This window comes from Salvelinus alpinus, chromosome 2 (genome assembly GCF_045679555.1).
Source record: "Salvelinus alpinus chromosome 2, SLU_Salpinus.1, whole genome shotgun sequence".
Classification (NCBI taxonomy): domain Eukaryota; kingdom Metazoa; phylum Chordata; class Actinopteri; order Salmoniformes; family Salmonidae; genus Salvelinus; species Salvelinus alpinus.
Genome location: NC_092087.1, coordinates 89,058,797 through 89,082,885, shown reverse-complemented (window position 1 = coordinate 89,082,885; position 24,089 = coordinate 89,058,797). Strand labels below are relative to the sequence as shown.

The window sequence follows — 24,089 nt, the reverse complement described above, 5'->3', positions numbered from 1 at the left end:
TAACTAACTTGCCTAGTTAAATAAAGGTGCATTTAAAAGAAAAAAAGTTACTTAATTTCTTAATTGATTGATTGATATCTTCATACATTAATTAATGCACAAAACAGGAAGAAGGTCTCCACATCCACCTCCAACACAAGAGACACAGCAGATGATGGACAGGTGAGTCTGTTGGAATCAGAAGATGACTGTGTATTCTTTGTGGAACATTTCCACTCATGTTGTCTGTCCTCTCCCTCCATCAGGGAGACTCTAGTCCAGTGTATGACAACATCTCAGGCATGGTCATGACCTCTACTGCAGCACAGACAGCAGCCACAGACGACCAGGATGATGTTCACTACGCCAGCGTCCACTTCTCTCGCTCCAAAAACCAGGAAGTGCCTCTGTACTCCACCGTCCAGCTGCATCAACCACAGAAACAGGACCAAGATGTCCAATACGCTGCTGTGAAATTCAACCTCCCCAGTGTTGCCACCCAGTGAGCATATTCTGCCATTACAACAACATAGAGTCTATACTATATAGAACATTGTGAACACAGACAGCATCAAGGTCATTCATATGCTGCTGCTTATTGGAGGAGAGGACAATGATGTCATTAAAATAAGCAAAACAGTTGACCCCTAGTGACCCCTCATTGCTCCCTGAGAACTCCCTCCATCACTATCTGAAGGGTTGAAGGAGAAATCTTCATCTCATATGACATTTCATTGAACTCATACTTTGGTGTAACAGTGGACATTTTGAAAAGTCACAGTTTTAATGTCTGAAAGGTTCCGGGGGTTTTCTTCAGGCCAAATGGCATTTCCTGAAACTACAAACTCTACAATATACATCTCAAGACAGTTACTATGACATGTCTATAATGAAGGAGTGATGTGATGAGGGTTTTGAGTAACTGTTCTGCTTGCATTCCAAATGGCACCCTATTCCCTATTTAGTTCACTACTGGTCTAAAGTAGTGCACTATAAGGGAGTAGGGTGCCATTTGGGACTCAAATTCAGTTTAACGTCTGTGTCTTTCTCCAGGCCCACGGTGGAACAAGCAGCTGAGGAGGACTCCTCTGTTCTCTACAGCACAGTCAACAAACCCAGAACCAAGAAGAACTGAACACAACAAACCCAGAATCAAGAAGACCTGAACACAACAAACCCAGAACCAAGAAGAACTGAACACAACAAACCCAGAACCAAGAAGACCTTGTATATCTGGACCCGTTTATTCAAACTAGTGGTATAATTAAGCAATAAGGTCAGAGGGGGTGTGGTATATTGGCCAATATACTGTAGCACGGCTAATGACTGTTCTTCCGCACAACACAATGCAGAGTGCCTTGATACAGCCCTTAGCCGTGGTATAATGACCATATACTACAAGCCCGAGGGCCTTATTGCTATTATAAACTGGTTACCAACATAAATAGAAAGTAAACAAATATTTTTGTGTCATACCAGTGTTCTATTGTCTGATATACAGTACATGAAATGAAATGCTTATTCAGCCAATCAGCATCCAGGACACAAACTACCTGGTTTATAATAGTATCTAATAATATACAGTGCATTCAGAAAGTATTCAGACCCCTTGACTTTTTCCACATTTTGTTACGTTACAGCCTTATTCTAAAATTAATTAAATCATTTTTTCCCCTCATCAATCTACACACAATACCCCATAATGACAAAGCAAAAACAGGTTTTTAGAAAGGTTTGCAAATTGATAAAAAATACAGAATTGAAGTATCACATTACGTAAGTATTCAGACTCTTTACTCAGTACTTTGTTAAAGCACCATTGGCAGCGAGTCTTTCTTGGGTATGATGCTACCAGCTTAAACATTTTTTTTTACAGCAAGTAAAATTTGTTTTCTGTTACCCAAATAAATTAAATTAGTTTCTATACACTTTATATATAGTTTGCTAGATTTTTTCAAATATTTGTTTAAATGTTTCTATGACAAAGTTATAGCACGATTGTGCCACAAAATTCAGGAAGTAGTTCTGCTTGATGCAATGTTTCTTATTACTTTTATCAAAACTTTACTAATGTGTGAAGTGTAAACAAATCGTAAACAAATCATAAACATGCCGCTGTAATTCAGCGGCAACGCACCGTATAGTTCACAATCCACTTTGTTCAGAGCAGCTGTGTGATGCACAAAAATGACAGTTTATGGAAGTCACATCACTTGATTGTCAGAGGTAACAGAGTTAACTTCTAGCTGGCTAGCTTTCGGTTTCACTGAACAACGTCTGCTTCATGTAGCTAACAAGCCAGCTGAGATAGCTAGTTCACTGAATTCATATGCCAGTCCCACATCAACTCTTAATAACACAGTATCTTTACATGCGTGGTTTATTCTGTATCGATTTTTTTACATTTTCAAATGTTATTTGACATTTTATTTTGTGTATTTTCATTTGTATCTTTATCTGATGCCATCTTCTGTTTGAATCCTCCGCTGGTATCCCCTGTATCTGTCACGTTCCTGACCTTATTTCCTTTGTTTAGTATCTGTTTAGTTGGTCAGGACGTGAGCTGGGTGGGCATTCTATGTTATGTGTTTCTATGTTGGGTTCATTTGTATTTGCCTGATATGGTTCTCAATCAGGGGCAGGTGTTTTACGTTTCCTCTGATTGAGAACCATATTAAGGTAGGCTGTTCTCACTGTTTGTTTGTGGGTGATTGTCTTCCGTGTCAGTGTTGTACCACACGGGACTGTTTCGTTTGTCTAGTCTGTTCCTGTTCGTGCGTTCTTCGTGTTCTGTAAGTTTTCATGTTCAGGTCGGTCTACGTCGTTTATTGTTTTGTAATTTCTCAAGTGTGCTTCGTGTTCGTCTTGTTTAAATAAATTCATCATGTATTCCACACAAGCTGCGTTTTGGTCCAATCCATGCTCCTCCTCAGACGAGGAAGAGAACAACCGTTACAGTATCCGCCCACTTCTTCCCCGAAGTAGACCTTGTGAGCATCGTAGATTTGCATGTTTCGCTCTCTGATCGGAATGTCTGAATTCACTAGTCGAGTGTCAATCACAGAAAAAAAAAACATGGATGAAAAAGCATTTTGAGAAAATGTGAATCCCTCGTTCGTTTCTCTGGTCCCTGTCAAAGACATAGACTGTGTATAGGGCAAAGACTTCAGCTTCACCTGTTCCACTGATATGGATTCAGCTAACAAATATGGAAACTCCAATGTTCACACCAGTCTCATACTTTTAAATCCATGACGGAAAGAGTGAACTTGCACACTTGGGAAACGGTTGGGAATCGGGATCTCAGTCTCAGGCATCTTGTTACCAGTTTCTTATTTTGTTATTTATCCAAGTGGATGAGGACATGATTGTGACATTTGAAGAGAGACAGAAGGCTGCAGTAATGTTGAGATGCCAGTAGGGGGAGCTCTAGTCTATAACACTGGAACCTTCCGTAGCACTTTGATGCAGCTGATGAGGAGTGATGGGTCACATTATGTGAGGAAACACATTAAGAAACCCTATAGAACAGTCAACACTTTGTTGTGGATCTGTATTTAACGAAAATACTACGTTGAAAATGGGCTGCATTTAGGCAAAATGTAGGCCCACTCCTCAAATGAAGAAATGTAAATAGCTATGTGGTCTTTAGCAGTAGATCCAGTACATCCCTTTCTGACCTGCTGTTGATGCATGTGATTGTCTTACATCCCTTTCTGACATGCTGTTGATGCATGTGATTGTCTTACATCCCTGACTAGACTACATTCTAAATGTGTCAATCACTAAAATCACACTTCTTCTTTCTATGCACTGCTACAACGGTACGTTGACTCACTGTACAACACCTCTCCCCTTCACTATGTAAGTACGGATGACGAGATCATTAAATATATATATATATATATTTTTTTTTTTGGGTGGGGGGGTCATAAATCATATACTTGTGGTTAGGTACTGTATAATTTTACTTTTACTTTCATGTTTGACCTATAGTTTTGGTTTTGACATCAGGGCGGGTATTCATTAAGTGTCTCAGAGTAGGAGTGCTGATGTAGGATCAGGTCCTACCGGTCCATATAATGATGATCTAAAAGTCTAAACTGATCCTAGATCAGCTCTCCTACTATGAGACACTTTGTGAATATGGACCCTGGACTGTTTTAATGTATCAGGTGGAGTTATTCACCAGCTATAGAGTGAGTTGTTGTTTATGTGTCTAAGACTGCAGGGTGGGAGATGCAACAATGGCCTTGAGAACAGCAGGAAGTGTGTTGGTGGTCTTTCTCTGGTCTGTAGCAGGTGTGGTCTCATTCATAACTGTTTTAGTAATGTTATCTTAATGTTATTCTGGTGGGGCCTCCCGGGTGGCGCAGTGGTCTAGGGCACTGCATCGCAGTGCTAGCTGCGCCACCAGAGTCTCTGGGTTCGCGGCCAGGCTCTGTCGCAGCCGGCCGCGACCGGGAGGTCCGTGGGGCGACACACAATTGGCATAGCGTCGTCCGGGTTAGGGAGGGTTTGGCCGGTAGGGATATCCTTGTCTCATTGTGCTCCAGCGACTCCTGTGGCGGGCCGGGCGCAGTGCGCGCTAACCAAGGGGGCCAGGTACACAGTGTTTCCTCCGACACATTGGTGCGGCTGGCTTCAGGGTTGGAGGCGCGCTGTGTTAAGAAGCAGTGCGGCTTGGTTGGGTTGTGCTTCGGAGGACGCATGGCTTTCGACCTTCGTCTCTCCCGAGCCCGTACGGGAGTTGTAGCGATGAGACAAGATAGTAATTACTAGCGATTGGATACCATGAAAATTGGGGAGAAAAGGGGGTAAAAAAATAAAATAATAATAATAATAATAATAAATGTTATTCTGGTGTGTTCAGTGACATCGTCTGTTAGGGGCTTCTGCTTTTCTGGAATAGTTGTCTTCTACACCTCACTGAGTAACACTTAGGCCCTTTCTGTGGTTTCCATTCACACTCAGCAAGTAGAGTACGGCAACAAGGTATGGACAAATGCTGTTAGTGTGAGGAAATGGGTCTGTAATGTATAATCACTATAATGTGTGATTGTGTTGCAGTGGTACTGGGTCAGGATGTTACGTACATCACTCAGAGTATGTACTTTGAAGGGGTCAACAGTGGAGCTGTCCTGCTCTTACACATATCCCAGAGGTACAGTAACAACTACCTTCTGGTTCACTAAAAATTATGCTGAAGGGAATCCTGTGACTGAGTGATAAACCAGACTACACTGGTCATGTGATGTACTGTAGCAACAAGAAGAATGGTCACACCCTGACGATCAGAGATCTGAGAGAGTGTGACACAGCTACTTACAAGTTTAGATTTATAACAGATCAGACCGTAAGGAAATATACTGGTGATCCTGGAGTCACTGTGACTGTCACAGGTACAGTTACATTCAATTAAGCTAAACTGTTGAATTCCATGTAGTTCAGGAAAATTGTCTTGGTTTGTATTTACATCTGAATAACATAGGATTTCTTCCATCTGTGTTTTAGAGTGATAACTAAGTGATAAAGGGATTTACAGTGATATAGTTTTTTAGTCACACTTTATTTGGATGGTCTGGATAGATGCTCTACAGATGGTCATGATATCAACAAACTTCCTGTTGATAAGTTACTGCTTTTATTTACTCTTTCTACTATTTTCACTGTTACCTTGACACAGCTCTCTCTCCACAGTGTCCATCCTGACCCTAACTGGGACACACACACCACTGAAAATGAGGACCAGACACTCTGGCAGTAAGTATGTTATAACATATTCATTAATGTGTTTATTTTGTATGCAGTTTTTGTGTTTGTTTGTGTGAGTGGATAAGTGGGTGAGTGAGAGAAAGACAGAGACAGAGAAGAGAGATGAACACAGAAAGTAGAAGTGAGAGAGAATGCTATAGAGCAGTGTGTAAAGTGCTCATACTGTGTTTCCTGTGTCGCTGTCTCTCTCTGAGTGTGAAAATCTCCCCCAGTGACACGTTCACATCTCTTCAGAGAGACGCTCAGCCCTCCGTGTATCAGACCATCCAGGGGAAAAAAACACCACAGAACCTGGACTGATAGAACCACCACAGAACCTGGACTGAAGAGAACCACCACAGAACCTGGAGGGAAGAGAACCACCACAGAACCTGGACTGATAGAACCACCACAGAACCTGGAGGGAAGAGAACCATCACAGAACCTAGACTGAAGAGAACCACCACAGAACCTAGACTGAAGAGAACCATCACAGAACATGGACTAAAGAGAACCATCACAGAACCTAGACTGAAGAGAACCACCACAGAACCTGGACTAATAGAACCATCACAGAACCTAGAGGGAAGAGAACCACCACCGAACCTGGAGGGAAGAGAACCACCACCGAACCTGGAGAGAAGAGAACCACCACAGAACCTAGACTGAAGAGAACCACCACAGAACCTGGACTAAAGAGAACCATCACAGAACCTGGACTGAAGAGAACCATCACAGAACCTGGACTGATAGAACCATCACAGAACCTGGACTGATAGAACCACCACAGAACCTGGAGGGAAGAGAACCACCACCGAACCTGGATAGAAGAGAACCACCACCAAACCTAGACTGAAGAGAACCACCACAGAAGCTGGATTAAAGAGAACCATCACAGAACATGGACTGAAGAGAACCATCACAGAACATGAACTGAAGAGAACCACCACAGAACATGGACTGAAGAGCTATGGCACCAAACCAAAGCTAGACCTTACACCTCTATTCTCTTGGTAATATATTGTTATAATATCTTGAAGGTCCACCCAAATTACAAAATGACACATTGGTTTCCTTACCCTTTTAGCAGTCTATGAACATGGTGTGACAGCAGTCCATGCTTTGGTTTATTTTCCCCTGGCACTGTTTCCACTTGCTAACGTTTTAGCATTCGTGGCACAAATCCCATTCGTCATGTGACTGATAAGCGGCATTTCTCGCACATAATTTCGAAATCATTCAAAAGTTTAAAAAAAATGCGTTGTGAAGCTCAACAAAGTCACTTACAGATGATTTGAACATGATGTGAGAATGTTCTTATGTGAAATCTTAATATCAGTCCCGTGACTTGAATGGGATTTTTGTAAATGTGGGAGTGTTCAACATTGCAGCTGACTTTATAGGCGAGTCGAGATCTACAAATAACCTTGCATGATAAATAACTACTCAATATTATTTATAGATCAGTCAGTCACAATTTACCCATGATACATCACAGTTTTGATGCTCTCGAACACTGTCTGTGTGACTGAGGAAGGAAGCCCTCTCTGCATAAGCTTCTTGGTCCCTAACATAGAATTGGATAGAGGGTACATCTATGCATCTTTGTCATGACAGCTTCTGTAACAGAATGGGAAGTGCCATTGAGGGCTATTTCGATTTTAAAGAAGTTAACTTGTTATGGCTGCAGGGGGCGTATTGAAAAACTGGAAAATATGTGCCCATTTTCAAACGGCCTCTTACTCAATTTTTGCTCGTACAATATGCATATTATTATTACTATTGGATAGAAAACAGTCTCTAGTTTCTAAAACCGTTTGAATTATTTCTCTAAGTGGAACAGAACTCTTTTTACAGCCCATTTCCTATCCGGAAGTGAGATTTCCAAAATCGATGTCTCTCTTCAAGAGCTTGTCTATAAAAGGGCATGTCACTTAGGACTGTAGAAACACGTCATACGCCTTCCCCTGGGTGTCATGCGGAAGTGAGAGCAGAAATGACTTGATTATCTCGTCCTGGGATTGAACACAACCTCTTGGAGTGAGAGTTGCGCACTTTATTTTTTTTTCTGGGCGCGAAGTAGGACCTGGACTCGGCTCCTGGAAAACCCTCGTTAAAGGTGAATATGATCTCCGGCTTCGATTTTATTTGATACATGTCACAATATCATCCTAAAGTATGTTTTTTCAATATAGTTTAATTATATTATTGAAATTTATTCTGGACTTTAGACGTGATGCGACGCAAGAATTTTGTCAAGACGGAGAGGTTAGCGTCGCACGGCCAGTGTGCTTGCTAATTCAAGAGGGAAATCGTTCGTTCTGGATCCAAATAAAGACGGTTCTGAACAAAGGACCCCTTGGAGAACATTCTGATGGAAGATCAACAAAGATAAGGACCCAATTTGGGATGCTTTTTCATATATCTGTCGAACTGTGCTATCGCTCCCGTTTGACTAGAATCAATGCTGCTGTGTGCTAGCTATTGTAGTAAGCTAATATAACGATATATTGTGTTTTCGCTGTAAAACACTTCAAAAATCGGAAATATTGGCTCTATTCACAAGATCTGTGTCTTTCATTAGCTATCCACCATATATTTTTCTGAAATGTTTTATGATGTGTAATTAGTAGTTGACGTTGGTGTCTGTATTTTCTCTGGCTACTCCCGTGCGATTTCTGACTGTAGCTATGATGGTAGCAGTAATGTAAAACTGATTTATAGCTAAAATATGCACATTTTTTGAAAAAAACATAGATTTATTGTGTAACATGTTATAGGACTGTCATCTGAGGTAGTTTTTTCTAGGTTATTTAAGGTTGGTTCTAGGTTAGTTAGGTTGGCTTGTGCATGCTACTTGCATCCTACTTGTGCTGTGAAAAATGTCTGTCTGTCTTTTTTATTTGGTGGTGAGCTAACATAAATATGTGGTGTTTTCTCTGTAAAACATTTAAAAAATCTGACATGTTGGCTGGATTGACAAGATGTTTTATCTTTCAAATGCTGTATTGGACTTGTTAATGTGTGAAAGTTAAATATTAAAAAAAAAAATAGATTTTGAATTTCGCGCCCTGCACTTGAGCTGGATGTTGTCATAGGTGTACCGGCGTCGGGCTGCAGCCATAACAGGTTAATGTCTTCTTCTTCAACTTCCTTAAGTTTAATGACAGTTGGCAAACCAACTGAAACGGTGTACAGTGATCCCTCGCCACTTCGCGGTTCACTTATCGCGGATTCGCTATTTCGCGGATTTTCATAATGCATTTTTTTTTTTTTTTTGGTGCATTGTGCTCTGCATTCTGATTCGCTAAAAACTCACTCCCGCTTCTTGTATCAAAACATGCTACGAATTGTGCTATCATTTTGTCGTCTCGTGCAGTTATGTGTACGTACATAAAACAGCTTGGCAAATTTACATTAAGTTGGCCAAATTATCTTGTAATTTCGAACATCTCCTAAACCCATAATGTCGACGAAACGGCCTACACGTGAGTCACTGTATTTGTATACATGTAATAGTTGCTAATTGTAAAAAAAAAAAAAAGTTTTCTATTTCGCGGATTTCACTTATCGCGGGTCATTTTCGGAACGTAACCCCCGCGATAAACGAGGGATTACTGTATTCAATGGCATTAGCCATGCTAAAACAGGATTTGAAACAAATACGCCCTCTATTAAACTCTATGGACACTGACTCATTCAAAGTTTTATCAACCACAGAACTCAAACTACACACTCAGTGTGTTTATTTAGACTGACAGTAAGTTAACTTACAACACGTCTACCCTTCACTCTGTAAGTATGCTTGACGATAAATTAAAATATGTATCTTTTATAATTTGTTTGTAAACATGAACTTCTGTATCCTGTTATGTGCATGGCGATGCTATTGGAATGTATGTTGTATGGTCTTCTGTTATGTACAGTATACTCTGTAGATGCATTTCTGCATATTAATCTGATACAGTATTGTACATGGGGTTTCAAATATAATACTTTTGCAGGCTATTTTAAGGACTCTGAGAGCAATAGATTGTTGTGGAGACTTGTTTGAAAATGGCCTAAAGAAAGAGTGAGAGTAATAGTGGATGGGTGGATGCTTCATAAGAGCTTTAGGAGTAGTATTAACTTCTTCAGGCTGCAAGCCCGACATCGGGATCAATATGACAACAGCCTGTCCAAGTGCAGAGCGCGAAATTCAAAATCTATTTTTGTAAAATATTTAACTTTCACACATTAACAAGTCCAATACAGCATTTGAAAGATAAACATCTTGTCAATCCAGCCAACATGTCCGATTTTTTAAATGTTTTACAGAGAAAACACCACATATATTTATGTTAGGTCACCACCAAATAAAAAAAGACAGAAAGACATTTTTCACAGCACAAGTAGGCTGCATTTAGCATGCACAAGCCAACCTAACTAACCTAGAACCAACCTAAATAACCTAGAAAAAACTACCTCAGATGACAGTCCTATAACATGTTACACAATAAATCTATGTTTTGTTCAAAAAAAATGCATATTTTAGCTATAAATCAGTTTTACATTACTGCTACCATCATAGTTACAGTAAGAAATCGCACGGGAGTAGCCAGAGAAAATACAGACACCAACGTCAACTACCTTATTACACTTCAGAAAACATTTCAGAGAAATATATGGTGGATAGCTAATGAAAGAGAAAGATCTTGTGAATACAGACAATATTTCAGATTCTTTAAATGTTTTACAGCGAAAACACCACATATATTCATGTTAGCTCACCACCAAATACAAAAAGAGAGACATATTTTTCACAGCACCGGTAGCATGCAGCTAGCATGCAGCTAGCATGCAAAGCCAACCTAACTAACCTAGAACTAACCTAAATAACCTAGAAAAAACTCCCTCAGATGACAGTCCTATAACATGTTACACAATAAATCTATGTTTTGTTCAAAAAAAATGCATATTTTAGCTATAAATCAGTTTTACATTACTGCTACCATCATAGCTACAGTAAGAAATCGCACGGCAGTAGCCAGAGAAAACAGACACCAACGTCTACTTCTAATTTCACATCAGAAAAGATTTCAGAAAAATATATGGTGGATAGCTAATGAAAGAGAAAGATCTTGTGAATACAGACAATATTTCCGATTTCTGAAGTGTTTTACAGCGAAAACACAATATATCGTTATATTAGCTTACTACAATAGCTAGCACACAGCAGCATTGATTCTAGTCAAACGCTAGCGATAGCACAGTTCGACAGATATATGAAAAAGCATCCCAAATTGGGTCCTTATCTTTGTTGATTTTCCATCAGAATGTTCTCCAAAGGGTCCTTTGTTCAGAACCGTGTTCATTTGGACCTAGAACGAACGATGTCCCTGTTGAATTAGCATGACACACTGGCCATGCCATGCTAACCTCTCCGTCTTGACAAAATTCTTGCGTCGCATCACGTCTAAAGTCCAGAATAAATTTCAATAATATAATTAAAGTATATTGAAAAAACATACTTTAGGATGATTTTGTGACATGTATCAAAGAAAATCGAAGCTGGAGGTCATATTCACCTATAACGAGTGTTTTCCAGGAGCGCGGTCCAGTTCCTACTTCGCGCCCAGAAAAAATTATAAAGTGCGCACTTATCACTCAAAGAGGTTCCTTTCAGTCCCTGACAGAGATAATCAAGTCCTTTTTTCTCTCACTTCCGCATGACAACCAGGGGAAGATGTGTGACGTGTTTGTACAGTCCCAAGTGCCAAGGCCTTTTATAGAGAGTATCTTGAAGAGAGACATAGCTTCTTGGAAAATTCACTTTTTCCAGAAAATGGGCTGTAAAAAGAGTTATGTTTCACTTAGAGAAATAATTAAACCTGTTTTAGAAACTAGAAGGTGTTTTATATCCAAAGGTAATAAATAATATGCATATTGTACGAGCAAGAATTGAGTACGAGGCCGTTTGAAATGGGCACCTTTTTTCTGGCTACTCAATAATTTCCCTTGCAGCCATAAGAGGTTAACATGAGACACGGTGATGTTGGGTTGTGTTTAGGAGTAGTATTAACATGAGACACAGTGATGGTGGGTTGTGTTTAGGAGTAGTATTAACATGAGACACAGTGATGGTGGGTTGTGTTTAGGAGTAGTATTAACATGAGACACAGTGATGGTGGGTTGTGTTTAGGAGTAGTATTAACATGAGACACAGTGATGGTGGGTTGTGTTTAGGAGTAGTATTAACATGAGACACAGTGATGGTGGGTTGTGTTTAGGAGTAGTATTAACATGAGACAGTGACGGTGGGTTGTGTTTAGGAGTAGTATTAACATGAGACACAGTGTTGTGGGTTCGTTGGTTTAGATAAACACAATCACTTTCCTGTTCTACTTTCCTGTTTGTCCTCTGACAGGCCTCCTGAATCATATCAGAAATCTAAATATGCACATTAGACTTTATAGAATATGGTCCTCTGTAGCTCAGTTGGTAGAGCATGGCACCTGCAACGTGATGGGTTTTGTTCCCTGGACCACCCATACGTAAAATATATGCACATATAACTAACTGTAAGTCGCTTTGGATAAAGGCATCTGCTAAATGGCATTATTTATGGACAGCAGACTACAACACACTACACAGTCAATACAGCAGGCTATGGTGATGTTCATTGATGCCTCTGATAGATTAAGATACTACTAGTACTGTACAACAGAGGCTGGTGGGCAGAGCTATAGGAGGAATGGCTGGAATTAATGGAACAGTATCCATTCATTCTATTCATATTACTGCACAAATGAATAAGGACATCAGGACTGGAGGCTGCAGTAATGTTGAGATGCCAGTAGGGAGAGCTCTAGTCTAGAACACTGCAGTAATGTTGAGATGCCAGTAGGGAGACCTCTAGTCTAGAACACTGCAGTAATGTTGAGATGCCAGTAGGGAGAACTCTAGTCTAGAACACTGCAGTAATGTTGAGATGCCAGTAGGCAGAGCTCTAGTCTAGAACACTGCAGTAATGTTGAGATGCCAGTAGGTGGAGCTCTCGTCTAGAACCCTGGAACCTTCAGTACCACTTTGATGCAGCTGATGATGAGTGATGGGAACGGGTCATATTTAACCTGTTTATAAAATGTAGGCCCACTCCTCAAATAAACAAATGCAACTATTTTTTGACATTATTATTAGGATGGTGCAGTAATGTTGAGATGCCAGTAGGGAGAGCTCTAGTCTAGAACACTGCAGTAATGTTGAGATGCCAGTAGGCGGAGCTCTAGTCTAGAACACTGGAACCTTCAGTACCACTTTGATGCAGCTGATGAGGAGTGTAAATTGAATGTGTTTGTAGAATATAATGAATGACATCATGGAACTGACCAAATGTAAATGGAACTTTGACCTGTTCCATGTAGAACTGAGGGACAAGGCAACACATTCTAAGATATTATAAACATTCAATATAGTAGGCTATAGTAAACATGATTCTGTATTTCGTCAATAGAATACATTGGAAACGGCCACATTTAAAAAATGTAAAACCCACTCCTCAAATGAAAAATTACAACTAGATATGCAGTCTGTTGTATATTTTCTTTTGATATATAACTTCCCCTTATGATGTTCTGGTCCTCATGCATGTTAATGACTTAAAGAGGAAGGAAAGGAAGTTCTGCGTCAGCTACTTGTGTTCTACTTTAAATATGTATCAACCACAGAACTGACACTTACTAGCAGTTGCCACTCACTACCAGTAAGTTGACTCACTGTACAAGACCTCTCCCCTTCACTTCACTCTGTAAGTACTCTTGACAATGTCTTGAAATATAGTTTTGGGATATTTGTTTTTAGGCGTAAGTCATATTCTTGAGGGTAATGTATCATTTACTTCTTGTTATGTTTTGATCTGTGTTTTGGTTGTTACATCAGGGTCAGTATTCATGAAGTGTCTCAGTGTAGGAGTGTTGATCTACATAGTGGGGGATTTGTACATTGCTAGACATGACCGCCTTGTTGACCTGATAGCCAGCTAGGTGAGACAAGTAGTCTCACCGACAGCACACATGCATAAACATTCTTGTGTAAAGGGTCACCTTGTTGACCTGATAGCCAGCGAGGTGAGACAAGTAGTCTCACCAACAGCACACATGCATAAACATTCTTGTGTAAAGGGTCACCTTGTTAGCACCGGAGAAGATGGCTGCCGTTTTATGGGCTCTTAACCTCTTTGGGCTGCAGGGGCAGTATTGAGTAGCCTCACCATAAACATTCTTGTGTAAAGGGTCACCTTGTTAGCGCCGGAGAAGATGGCTGCCGTTTTATGGACTCTTAACCAACTGTGCTGTTTTGTTAGTTTTTTCTTGTTGTTTGTAACTTATTTTGTACATAATGTTGCTGCTACCGTCTCTTATGACCGAAAATAACTTCTGGAAATCAGGACAGCGATTACTCACCTTGAACTTAATGAAGAATTTCTCTTTAATGAGTTGGACGAGAGGGATTTACTCCAGACACCCGAACAGGCCCTCATCCCCGTCATTCGCAGGAGAAAGAGACGGAAAAGATTTTGAGGAAGAAGATCGGGGTGCCTTGTGACGAGTGGTTAATGTGCCGTTGCCATCTGTACTATTGGCCGACGTACAATCATTGGATAATAAATTGGACAAACTAAAATCACATATATCCTACCAACGGGACATTCAAAACTGTAATATCTTATGTTTCACCGAGTCGTGGCTGAACGACGACATGAATAACACAGCTGCTGGGTAATACACTGTATCGGCAGGATAGAACAGCAGCCTCTGGTATGACAAGGGGTGGCGGTCTATGTATATTTGTAAACAACAGCTGGTGCACGATATCTAAGGAAGTATCAAGGTTTTGCCCGCCTGAGGTAGAGTATCTAATGATAAGCTGTAGTCCACACTATCTACCTAGAGAGTTTTCGTCTTAATTTTTCGTATCTGTCTACATACCACCACAGACCGATGCTGGCACTAAGACCACACTCAATGAGCTGTATACCGCCATGAGCAAACAGCAAAACTCTCATCCAGAGGCGGCGCTCCTAGTTGCCAGGGACTTTAATGCAGGGTAACTTAAATCTGTTTTACCTCATTTCCACCAGCATGTTAAATGTGCAACCAGAGGGAAGAGGTTAAATGTGCAACCAGAGAGGAAAAAAACTCTGGAGCACCTTTACTCCACACACAGAAACGCGTACACAGCTCTACCTCGCCCTCCATTTGGCAAATCTGACCATAATTCTATCCCCCTGATTCCTGCTTAAAAGCAAAAATGAAAGCAGGAAGCACCAGTGACTCAGTCAATATAAAAGTGGTCAGATGAAGCAGATACCAAGCTACAGGACTGTTTTGCTAGCACAGACTGGAAAATGTTCCGGGATTCTTCTGATGGCATTGAGGAGTACATCACAGTCGTCACTGGCTTTATCAATAAGTGCATTGATGATGTTGTCCCCACAGTGACTGTACGTACATACCCCAACCAGCAGCATTGTATTACAGGTAACATCCGCACTGAGCTAAAGGCTATAAATGCCGCTTTCAAGGAGCGGGAAGCTTATAAGAAATTCCGCTATGCCCTCCGACGAACCATCAAACAGAAAAGAAGTCAATACAGGACTAAGATAGAATTGTACTACACAGGCTCCGACACTCGTCGGATGTGGCAGGGCTTGCAAACTATTACAGACTACAAAGTGAAGCACAGCCGAGAGTTACCCGGTGAGCCTACCAGCCGAGCTAAATTACAAGAGCCTACCAGACGAGCTAAATTACTTCTATGCTCGATTCGAAGCTAGTAACACTGAAACATGTATGAGAGCATCAGCTGTTCTGGACGACTGTGTGATCACGCTCTCCACAGCCGATATATGACCTTTAAACAGGTCAACATTCACAAGGCCAGATGGATCACGAGGACGTGTACTCCTAGCATGCGCTGACCAACTGGCAACACAGCTTCAAGTTCCTTGGTGTCTACATCACCAACAAACTAACATGATCCAAGCACACCAAGACAGTCGTGAAGAGGGCACGACAAAACCCATTCCCCCTCAAGAGACTGAAAATATTTGGCATGGGTTCTCAGATCCTCAAAAGGTTCTACAGCTGCACCATCGAGAGCATCCTGACTGGTTGCATCACTGCCTGGTATGGCAACTGCTCGGCTTCCGAACACAAGGCACTACAGAGGGTAGTGAGAACGGCCCAGTACATCACTGTGGCCATGCTTCCTGCCATCCAGGACCTCTATACCAGGCGGTGTCAGAGGAAGGCCCTAAAAACGTCTCCAGCCATCATAGTCATAGACTGTTCTCTCCATTACCGCACGGCAAGCGGTACCCGGAGCACCAAGTGTAGGTCCAAAAGACTGCTTAACAGCTTCTACCCCAACCCATAAGAATCCTGAACAGCTAATCAAATGGCTACCCAGACTATTTGCATTGCCCCCCCCCCCCCTCTTTTTACTCTGCTGCTACAGTACTCTCTGTTATTATCTATTTATAAGTCACTTTAATAACTCTACCTACAAGTATATATTACCTCAATTACCTCAACTAACCGGTGCCCCCGCACATTGACCCTGTACCTTTACCCCCTGTATATAGCCTCACTATTGTTATTTTATTGCTGCTCTTAATTATTTGTTACTTTTATTTATTAATTTTTTTGTTGTATTTTTCTTATAACTACATTGTTAGTTAGTGGCTTGTAAGTAAGCGTTTCACTGTAACAATACACCAGATATTGTTGTTGTGGGGAGAGGCCAGGGGGAGGTGCTCATTGTGGAAGTGGGCTGCTCATTTAACTACTACATAGAGCAGGTCTTTACTGAGAATCTGCTTAAATACCAGCCCCTCGTGGTGCTTGGACAGCCTGGGTGGAGGTGCTAGCTGGTGGAGCTGATATTTGTCCGTCTCGGCCACTCTCACAGGCTTGCAGTGCGTGGCCTCCAATTTGCTGGCCTGACAAAAACTAGGGAAAAACAATTGGCTAGGTATTGCTTAGTTTCAGCTGTTGTGGGCAGCATAGCTGTTTGGAGAGTGCCATGCATTCAGGGACCTTTGAAAAGTTCAATTTGATTGGTGATTCAAATAAACTATTTAAAATGTGTGTGTGACACAGTTGATTTAGCTGAGAGCCCTTCAGGACCAGACTAATAGGGAGTAGGGTTGACATCTATACTGTGTAGGATGTGTGTTTTAACTTTCTACATCCATAACAACCAGCTCTCTAGACTTTGATACAGACTCCATGGGCCTTCAATACAGATGGTCTATGTGTGTGTGTGTGTGTGTGTGTTGTCACGAGTGTAGAGAGTCAGGAGGCAGTTGCAGGTTTAGAACTACTGAAATCTATTAAAATAGTAAAGTACTCAGGAAATAGCAGGAAAACAAGCAACATTTACAATGACCGACAAAGACAAATGACAGAGGGAGTATAAATACAGTGATAGAGTGGGGATTGGAACCAGGTGCGTGTGATGAAGACGAACAAGTCCGGGGTTGATGAGTGAAGGGTGTTTGCCAGCAGCAGGTTTCGCAGCAACTAGAAGGCCGGCGACGCCGAACGCCTGAGCTGAACAGGAGGGCGAGCCAAAGCAAAGGATGATGTTGCTGTGCGTGTGTGTGTGTGTGTGTTTGGGTGTGTGTGTGTGTGTGTGTGGGGGTGTTTGTGAGTCACTTGCTGTTCAGCCTCACACCTTAGGGATAGGAGCTATCATTGAACCTTGTGGTCAGAAATATGTGTTTACAGTACTACAGATTTGTTCAATAAGTGATTGTTGTTGTTTATAATGATGATGATGACTATTGTATGGTATAGGGGTTTTTGGGTAGAGTGTATGGGTTTGAGTTGAGTGTAGGTGTCTAGGTATGTCTATGGTTGCCTGAATGGTTCTCAATCAGAGACAGCTGTCATTCACTGTCTCTGATTGGGAGCCATATTTAAGGCAGCCATAGGCATTAGACTGTTGTGGGTAATTGTCTATGTGTAGTGTGCACTATTTGTTTGAATAGCTTCACGGTCGTCTGTTTGTTGTTTTTGTTCGTATGTTCGTCTTCAAAATAAAAAGAAGATGTCGTTCTGTCACACTGCGCCTTGGTCCTCTATACAAAGTTACGACGATCGTGACACACACACATTACATACATAGTGCAATAGACTTACAGACAGACAGTATTCACATAGACAACCATATAGAACAATACAACACAACACAATATGAGCCTGGTTCATTTTCAGTAATGAGGCCCTGTACCCCATTTACAGCTTATACTTCATTGTCTCAGTTGGAGTTATTCACCAGCTATAGAGTGAGTTGTTGTTTATGTTTCTAAGACTGCAGGGTGGGAGATGCAACAATGGCCTTGAGAACAGCAGGAAGTGTGTTGGTGGTCTTTCTCTGGTCTGTGACAGGTATGGTCTCATTCCTGTCTTTTAGTTGCTCTGTTTATCAATCTACAGATATTTCTAAAAGCACAACCACTTGTGTTCTACTGTCAACACATTCGGCAACTCCACTTCACTGTAAATAGTTATCTTTCACACCTCACTGAGTGATGCTTATCTGTGGTTTCCATTCACACTCAACTCAGCAACTATGGAACACAGTGTTAGTGTGAGTCAAAAGACCTTGAACTTAACGTAACGTCCTTGTGATGTCTAACTGTGTTTCAGTGGTACTGGGGCAGAATGGCTGGAGTGTTACATACACCCCTCAGAGTATCTGTACCTTGAAGGGGTCAACAGTGGAGCTGACCTGCTCTTACACATATCCCAGTGGTACAGTCACAACAACCTTCTGGTTCACTGAATGGGGGACTGGTGTAGAACCTGAAGATCTAGGTCAGGACCCAGAGTATACAGGTCATCTGGAGTATCATGGGGATAAGAAGAAAGACTGTACCCTGAGAATCACAGACCTGAGAGAGAGAGACTCAGCTACGTACAAGTTCAGCTTTATAACAGATCAGACCAGAGGGAGATATTATGGTGATCCTGGAGTCACTCTGTCTGTAACAGGTACAGTTACATGCTTAATACTGCTAGTCTGTTCAATTAATATCTATTGTCCATTTAGGTCTAGAAATTGGATTTGTATATATGAAACAGATTTAAGAATTAAATGTGTTTGAGAATGTCTTGCATCATGTGATTAAACTATAGAACAGGTGATTCAGGGTTTTAATGTTGTGATCTACTCCAGCTCTGCAGGTGGTGACTTATTCAAGTTGGCCAAATTCGGTGAAAATTACCTGTAGCACCACCTGCACTCTGACTGACAACCCCACCTACATCTGGTACAAGAACGGACAACATCTAGATGAGAGCACCTCTCCCCAGTACAGAGACCCAGTCTCCAGTAACTATGAAGACAGCTACTCCTGTGCTGTAAAAGGCCATGAGGATCTCCACTCTCCTGCAGTGTGTGAGTATGAATTCAACTCAGTATTCTAGTATAACTTTTCAAGTATAACTCTTCTGTCTGCTAAACAGCCTCACAGTTGTCTAACCAAACTGCAACACTTTGACAAGACAGGATGGCATAACTACTTTGGATTGCTGAAACTCACAATTCCACTGTGGAAATAATGCCCTCTTTATGTTTCAGGTGTTCAGTATCAGAGCTGCTACAGAGTGACTTACACCAAGAGGAGAATCTGTGTCTTGAAGGGGTCAACAGTGAACATATCCTGTACTTATGTTGGTCATTATTCCACCACATCATCATTCTGGTTTAGAAGTGTTAAGTCGACCCCTAAAGACCTAACCAGAGACCCAGGGTATGCAGGTCGTGTGGAGTACACTGGAACATACAGAGGTCCCTTCACCCTGAGAATCACAGATCTGAGAGAGGAGGACTCAGCTGAGTATCGCTTCACTTTTAAAACATACAACTTTGAATGGGGTCATAGTTTCCCAGGAACAACTCTGTCTGTCACAGGTAATACTACACTGTATGATACAACTGTAAATCATAATGAATTACAGGAGAAAATATATTAACCATCCTGTTAACACAGAGGTGTATGTGGTTTTATACATATTGTTTCAGGTCTGCAGGTGAAGGTGACTCCTGCTGCAGAGAGACAGAAGACACTGACCTGTAGCACCACCTGTACTCTGACTGACAACCCCACCTACATCTGGTACAAGAACGGACAACGTCTAGATGAGCCCACTTCCCAACAATACTCTAGTAATACACTAGTAGTGTTGGGTCATTCTGCGGACAGTTACTCCTGTACTGTAGAACACCATGAGGACCTCCACTCTCCTGCAGTGTGTGAGTGTTTCTTTAATACATTATACTGTGTGTTGGTTTCGCTTTGTCATTTGAGAACTTTTAGCATTTCTAGAAAGAACTGAGAATATAATCCAGTTGACCTCTTGTTATGTCACTGTGTTTCAGGTGTTCAGGGTCAGTACTGCAACAGAGTGACCTACACCAAGAGGAGAATCTGTGTCTTGAAGGGGTCAACAGTGGACATATCCTGTACTTATGTTAGTTATTATTACACCACATCAACATTCTGGTTTAGAAGTGATAAGTCGACCCCTGAAGACCTAACCACAGACCCAGGATATGCAGGTCGTGTGAAGTACCCTGACAAAGAGAGATGGAGATATAACGGTCCCTCCATCCTGAGAATCTCAGATCTGAGAGAGGAGGACTCAGCTGAGTATCGCTTCACTTTTAAAACAGACAACTTTGAATGGGGTCATAGTTTCCCAGGAACAACTCTGTCTGTCACAGGTAATACTACACTGTATGATGCAACTGTATATCATATTGAATTACAGGAGAAATAAATTGACCATCCTGTTAACACAGAGGTGTATGTGGTTTTATACATATTGTTTCAGGTCTGCAGGTGAAGGTGACTCCTGCTGCAGAGGGACAGAAGACACTGACCTGTATCACCACCTGTACTCTGACTGACAACCCCACCTACATCTGGTACAAGAACGGACAACATCTAGATGAGAGCACCTCCCCCCAGTACAAAGACTCAGTCTCCAGTAACTACATTGATGGTTATTCCTGTGCTGTAAAAGGCCAGGAGGATCTCCACTCTCCTGCAGTTTGTGAGTGTTTATTTAATTAACAATACTGTTTAACCTGTGTGTGTTGGTTTCACTATGAGAACTTGAGAACTTTTAGCATTTCTAGGAAGAACTGAAAATATGTCACGATCGTCTTCTTGACAGAGATTGGACCAAGGCGCAGCGTGTGCAAAAGACATCCTCTTTTATTGAGAAGAGAGAGAAAACACAAAACGAACACTATATACAAACTAACAAAACAACAAACGACCGTGAAGCTAAATAACGTAAGTGCACAGACAAGCAACAAACGTTCAACATAGACAACTACCCACAAAAGCCTACTGCCTATGACTGCCTTAAATATGGCTCCCAATCAGAGACAATGAATGACAGCTGTCTCTGATTGAGACCCAATCTAGGCAGCCATAGACATAACTAGACAACCTCACTCTTCTCTACCCCATACACATACAACACCCCTAAACTAAACAAAAACACACAAAGACAACCCACCCCAACTCACGCCCTGACCAACTAAATAAATAACAGAAAAAGGAACAATAGGTCAGGAACGTGACATAACCCCCCCCTTAAGGTGCGAACTCTGAGCGCACCAGCATAAAGTCTAGGGGAGGGTCTGGGTGGGCGTCTGTCCACGGTGGCGGCTCTGGCGCTGGTCGTGGTCCCCACCCCACTATAGTCACTACCCGCTTTCGTAGCCTCCTCCAAATGGCCACCCTCCAAATTAACCCCACCGGACTAAGGGGCAGCACCGGACTAAGGGGCAGCACCGGACTAAGGGGCAGCACCAGGATAAGGGGCAGCACCAGGATAAGGGGCAGCACCAGGATAAGGGGCAGCACCAGGATAAGGGGCAGCACCAGGATAAGGGGCAGCTCCGGACTGGCTGGCGGATCCTGGCTGGCTGGCGGATCCTGGCTGGCTGGCGGATCCTGGCTGGATGACGGCTCTGGCGGATCCTGGCTGGATGACGGCTCTGGCGGATCCTGGCTGGATGACGGCTCTGGCGGATCCTGGCTGAATGACGGCTCTGGCGGATCCTGGCTGAATGACGGCTCTGGCGGATCCTGGCTGAATGACGGCTCTGGCGGATCCTGGCTGAATGACGGCTCTGGCGGATCCTGGCTGGATGACGGCTCTGGCGGATCCTGGCTGGATGACGGCTCTGGCGGATCCTGGCTGGATGACGGCTCTGGCGGGTCATGGCTCGCTGACGGCTCTGGCGGGTCATGGCTCGCTGACGGCTCTGGCGGGTCATGGCTCGCTGACGGCTCTGGCTGGTCATGGCTCGCTGACGGCTCTGGCTGGTCCTGTCTGGCGGAAGGCTCTGGCTGATCCTGTCTGGCGGAAGGCTCTGGCTGATCCTGTCTGGCGGAAGGCTCTGGCTGATCCTGTCTGGCGGAAGGCTCTGAAGGCTCATGGCAGACGGGCGGCTTTGCAGGCTCAGTACAGACGGGCGGCTTTGAAGACTCAGTACAGACGGGCAGTTCATTCGGCGCTTGGCAGACGGACAGTTCAGACAGCGTTGGGCAGACGGGCAGTTCAGGCGCCTTTGGGCAGACGGGCAGTTCAAGCGCCGTTGGGCAGACGGGCAGTTCAAGCGCCGTTGGGCAGACGGGCAGTTCAAGCGCCGTTGGGCAGACGGGCAGTTCAAGCGCCGTTGGGCAGACGGGCAGTTCAAGCGCCGTTGGGCAGACGGCAGACTCTGGCCGGCTGAGACGCACTGTAGGCCTGGTGCGTGGTGCCAGAACTGGAGGTACCGGGCTAAAGACACGCACCTTCAGGCTAGTGCGGGGAGAAGGAACAGGGCATGCTGGACCCTGGGAGCGCACATTAGGCCTAGTGCGTGGTGCCGGACCTGGTGGTACCGGACTGGGGACACGCATCTCAGGGCTAGTGCGGGGAGAAGCAACAGGGCACACTGGACTCTCAAGGCGTACTATAGGTCTGGTGCGTGGTACCGGCACTGGTGGTACCGGGCTGAGGGCACGCACATCAGGGCGAGTACGGGGAGAAGGAACAGTGCGTACAGGGCTCTGGAGACGCACATGACGCTTGGTGCGTGGTGCTGGAACTGGAAGCACTGGGCTGGATACACGCACCACAGGGAGAGTGCGTGGAGGAGGAACAGGGCTCTGGAGAGGCACAGGAGGCTTAGTGTGTGGTGTCAGCACTGGTGGTACTGGGCTGGGGACACGCACCACAGGGCTAGTGCGAGGAGCAGTAACAGGACGCACAGGACTCTGGAGACGCACAGGAGGCTTTGTGCGTGCTGTAGGCACTGTCTTAACCAGACGGCTAGCACGCACCTCAGGACTAGTATGGAGAGCTGTTCCCGGTGACATTAACTCACCAACACGTTCATTCGGACGGATGCCGTGCCTCATGCACCAAACCAGTACATCCCTCATAACTCTCTCCTCCAATTTCTCCATTAACTCCTTTACTGTCTCTGCGTCGCTCACCTCCAAATCCGCCCTCACCGGCTCCTTACGGTAAGCAGGAGGAGTTGGCTCACGTCTCCCGACTGACCCAACTAAACTACCCGAGAGCCCCCCCCCCCCAAGAAATTTTTGGGTTTGACTTACGGGGTTCCAGCCTTGTTTCCGTGCTGCCTCCTCATATCGCCGCCTCTCTGCTTTCGCTGCCTCCAGCTCAGCATTGGGGCGGCGATATTCTCCTGGTTGAGCCCAGGGTCCCTTTCCGTCCAATATTTCCTCCCAAGTCCACGAGTCCTGGTTTCTCTCACGCTGCTTGATCCATGGTTGGTGGGTAGTTCTGTCACGATCGTCTTCTTGACAGAGATTGGACCAAGGCGCAGCGTGTGCAAAAGACATCCTCTTTTATTGAGAAGAGAGAGAAAACACAAAACGAACACTATATACAAACTAACAAAACAACAAACGACCGTGAAGCTAAATAACGTAAGTGCACAGACAAGCAACAAACGTTCAACATAGACAACTACCCACAAAAGCCTACTGCCTATGACTGCCTTAAATATGGCTCCCAATCAGAGACAATGAATGACAACTGTCTCTGATTGAGACCCAATCTAGGCAGCCATAGACATAACTAGACAACCTCACTCTTCTCTACCCCATACACATACAACACCCCTAGACTAAACAAAAACACACAAAGACAACCCACCCCAACTCACGCCCTGACCAACTAAATAAATAACAGAAAAAGGAACAATAGGTCAGGAACGTGACAAAATATAATCCAGTTGACCTCTTGTTATGTCACTGTGTTTCAGGTGTT

At 43.3% G+C, this 24,089-nt stretch overlaps 3 protein-coding genes across 4 annotated transcripts in view; all 3 read left to right on the top strand.

Annotated features, from left to right (window-relative positions):
- Positions 1–24,089, top strand: part of LOC139541547 (B-cell receptor CD22-like) — a 101,444-nt gene that overhangs the window by 13,234 nt on the left and 64,121 nt on the right. The window lies entirely within an intron of this gene.
- The window catches only part of LOC139568082 (B-cell receptor CD22-like), a 71,062-nt gene that overhangs the window by 3,213 nt on the left and 43,760 nt on the right, over positions 1–24,089 (top strand). The window contains exons 8-9 of one of the 2 annotated variants that reach the window (XM_071389778.1): positions 108–481; positions 1,033–3,337. The exons of the other annotated variant lie outside the window; for it this stretch is intronic. Coding sequence (XP_071245879.1) covers positions 108–291 — 184 coding nt within the window. The 3' untranslated portion in view covers positions 292–481; positions 1,033–3,337. Of the gene's footprint in view, positions 1–107; positions 482–1,032; positions 3,338–24,089 lie in introns of those variants that run through there. 2 annotated transcript variants of the gene reach the window in all.
- On the top strand, positions 18,096–19,757 carry LOC139551954 (uncharacterized). Its single transcript, XM_071363279.1, has 4 exons — positions 18,096–18,167; positions 18,429–18,773; positions 18,958–19,179; positions 19,363–19,757. Exons 1-4 carry the CDS (start codon positions 18,113–18,115, stop codon positions 19,755–19,757), a joined length of 1,017 nt encoding a protein of 338 aa, XP_071219380.1. The 5' UTR covers positions 18,096–18,112.

Coding starts and splice junctions, on each gene's coding strand:
- LOC139551954 (XM_071363279.1), top strand. CDS start 18,113: ATGGCCTTGAGAACAGCAGGAAGTGTGTTGGTGGTCTTTCTCTGGTCT. Junction 18,168..18,428: donor CTTTCTCTGGTCTGTGACAG/GTATGGTCTCAT, acceptor ACTGTGTTTCAG/TGGTACTGGGGCAGAATGGC. Junction 19,180..19,362: donor TCTCCACTCTCCTGCAGTGT/GTGAGTATGAAT, acceptor TTTATGTTTCAG/GTGTTCAGTATCAGAGCTGC.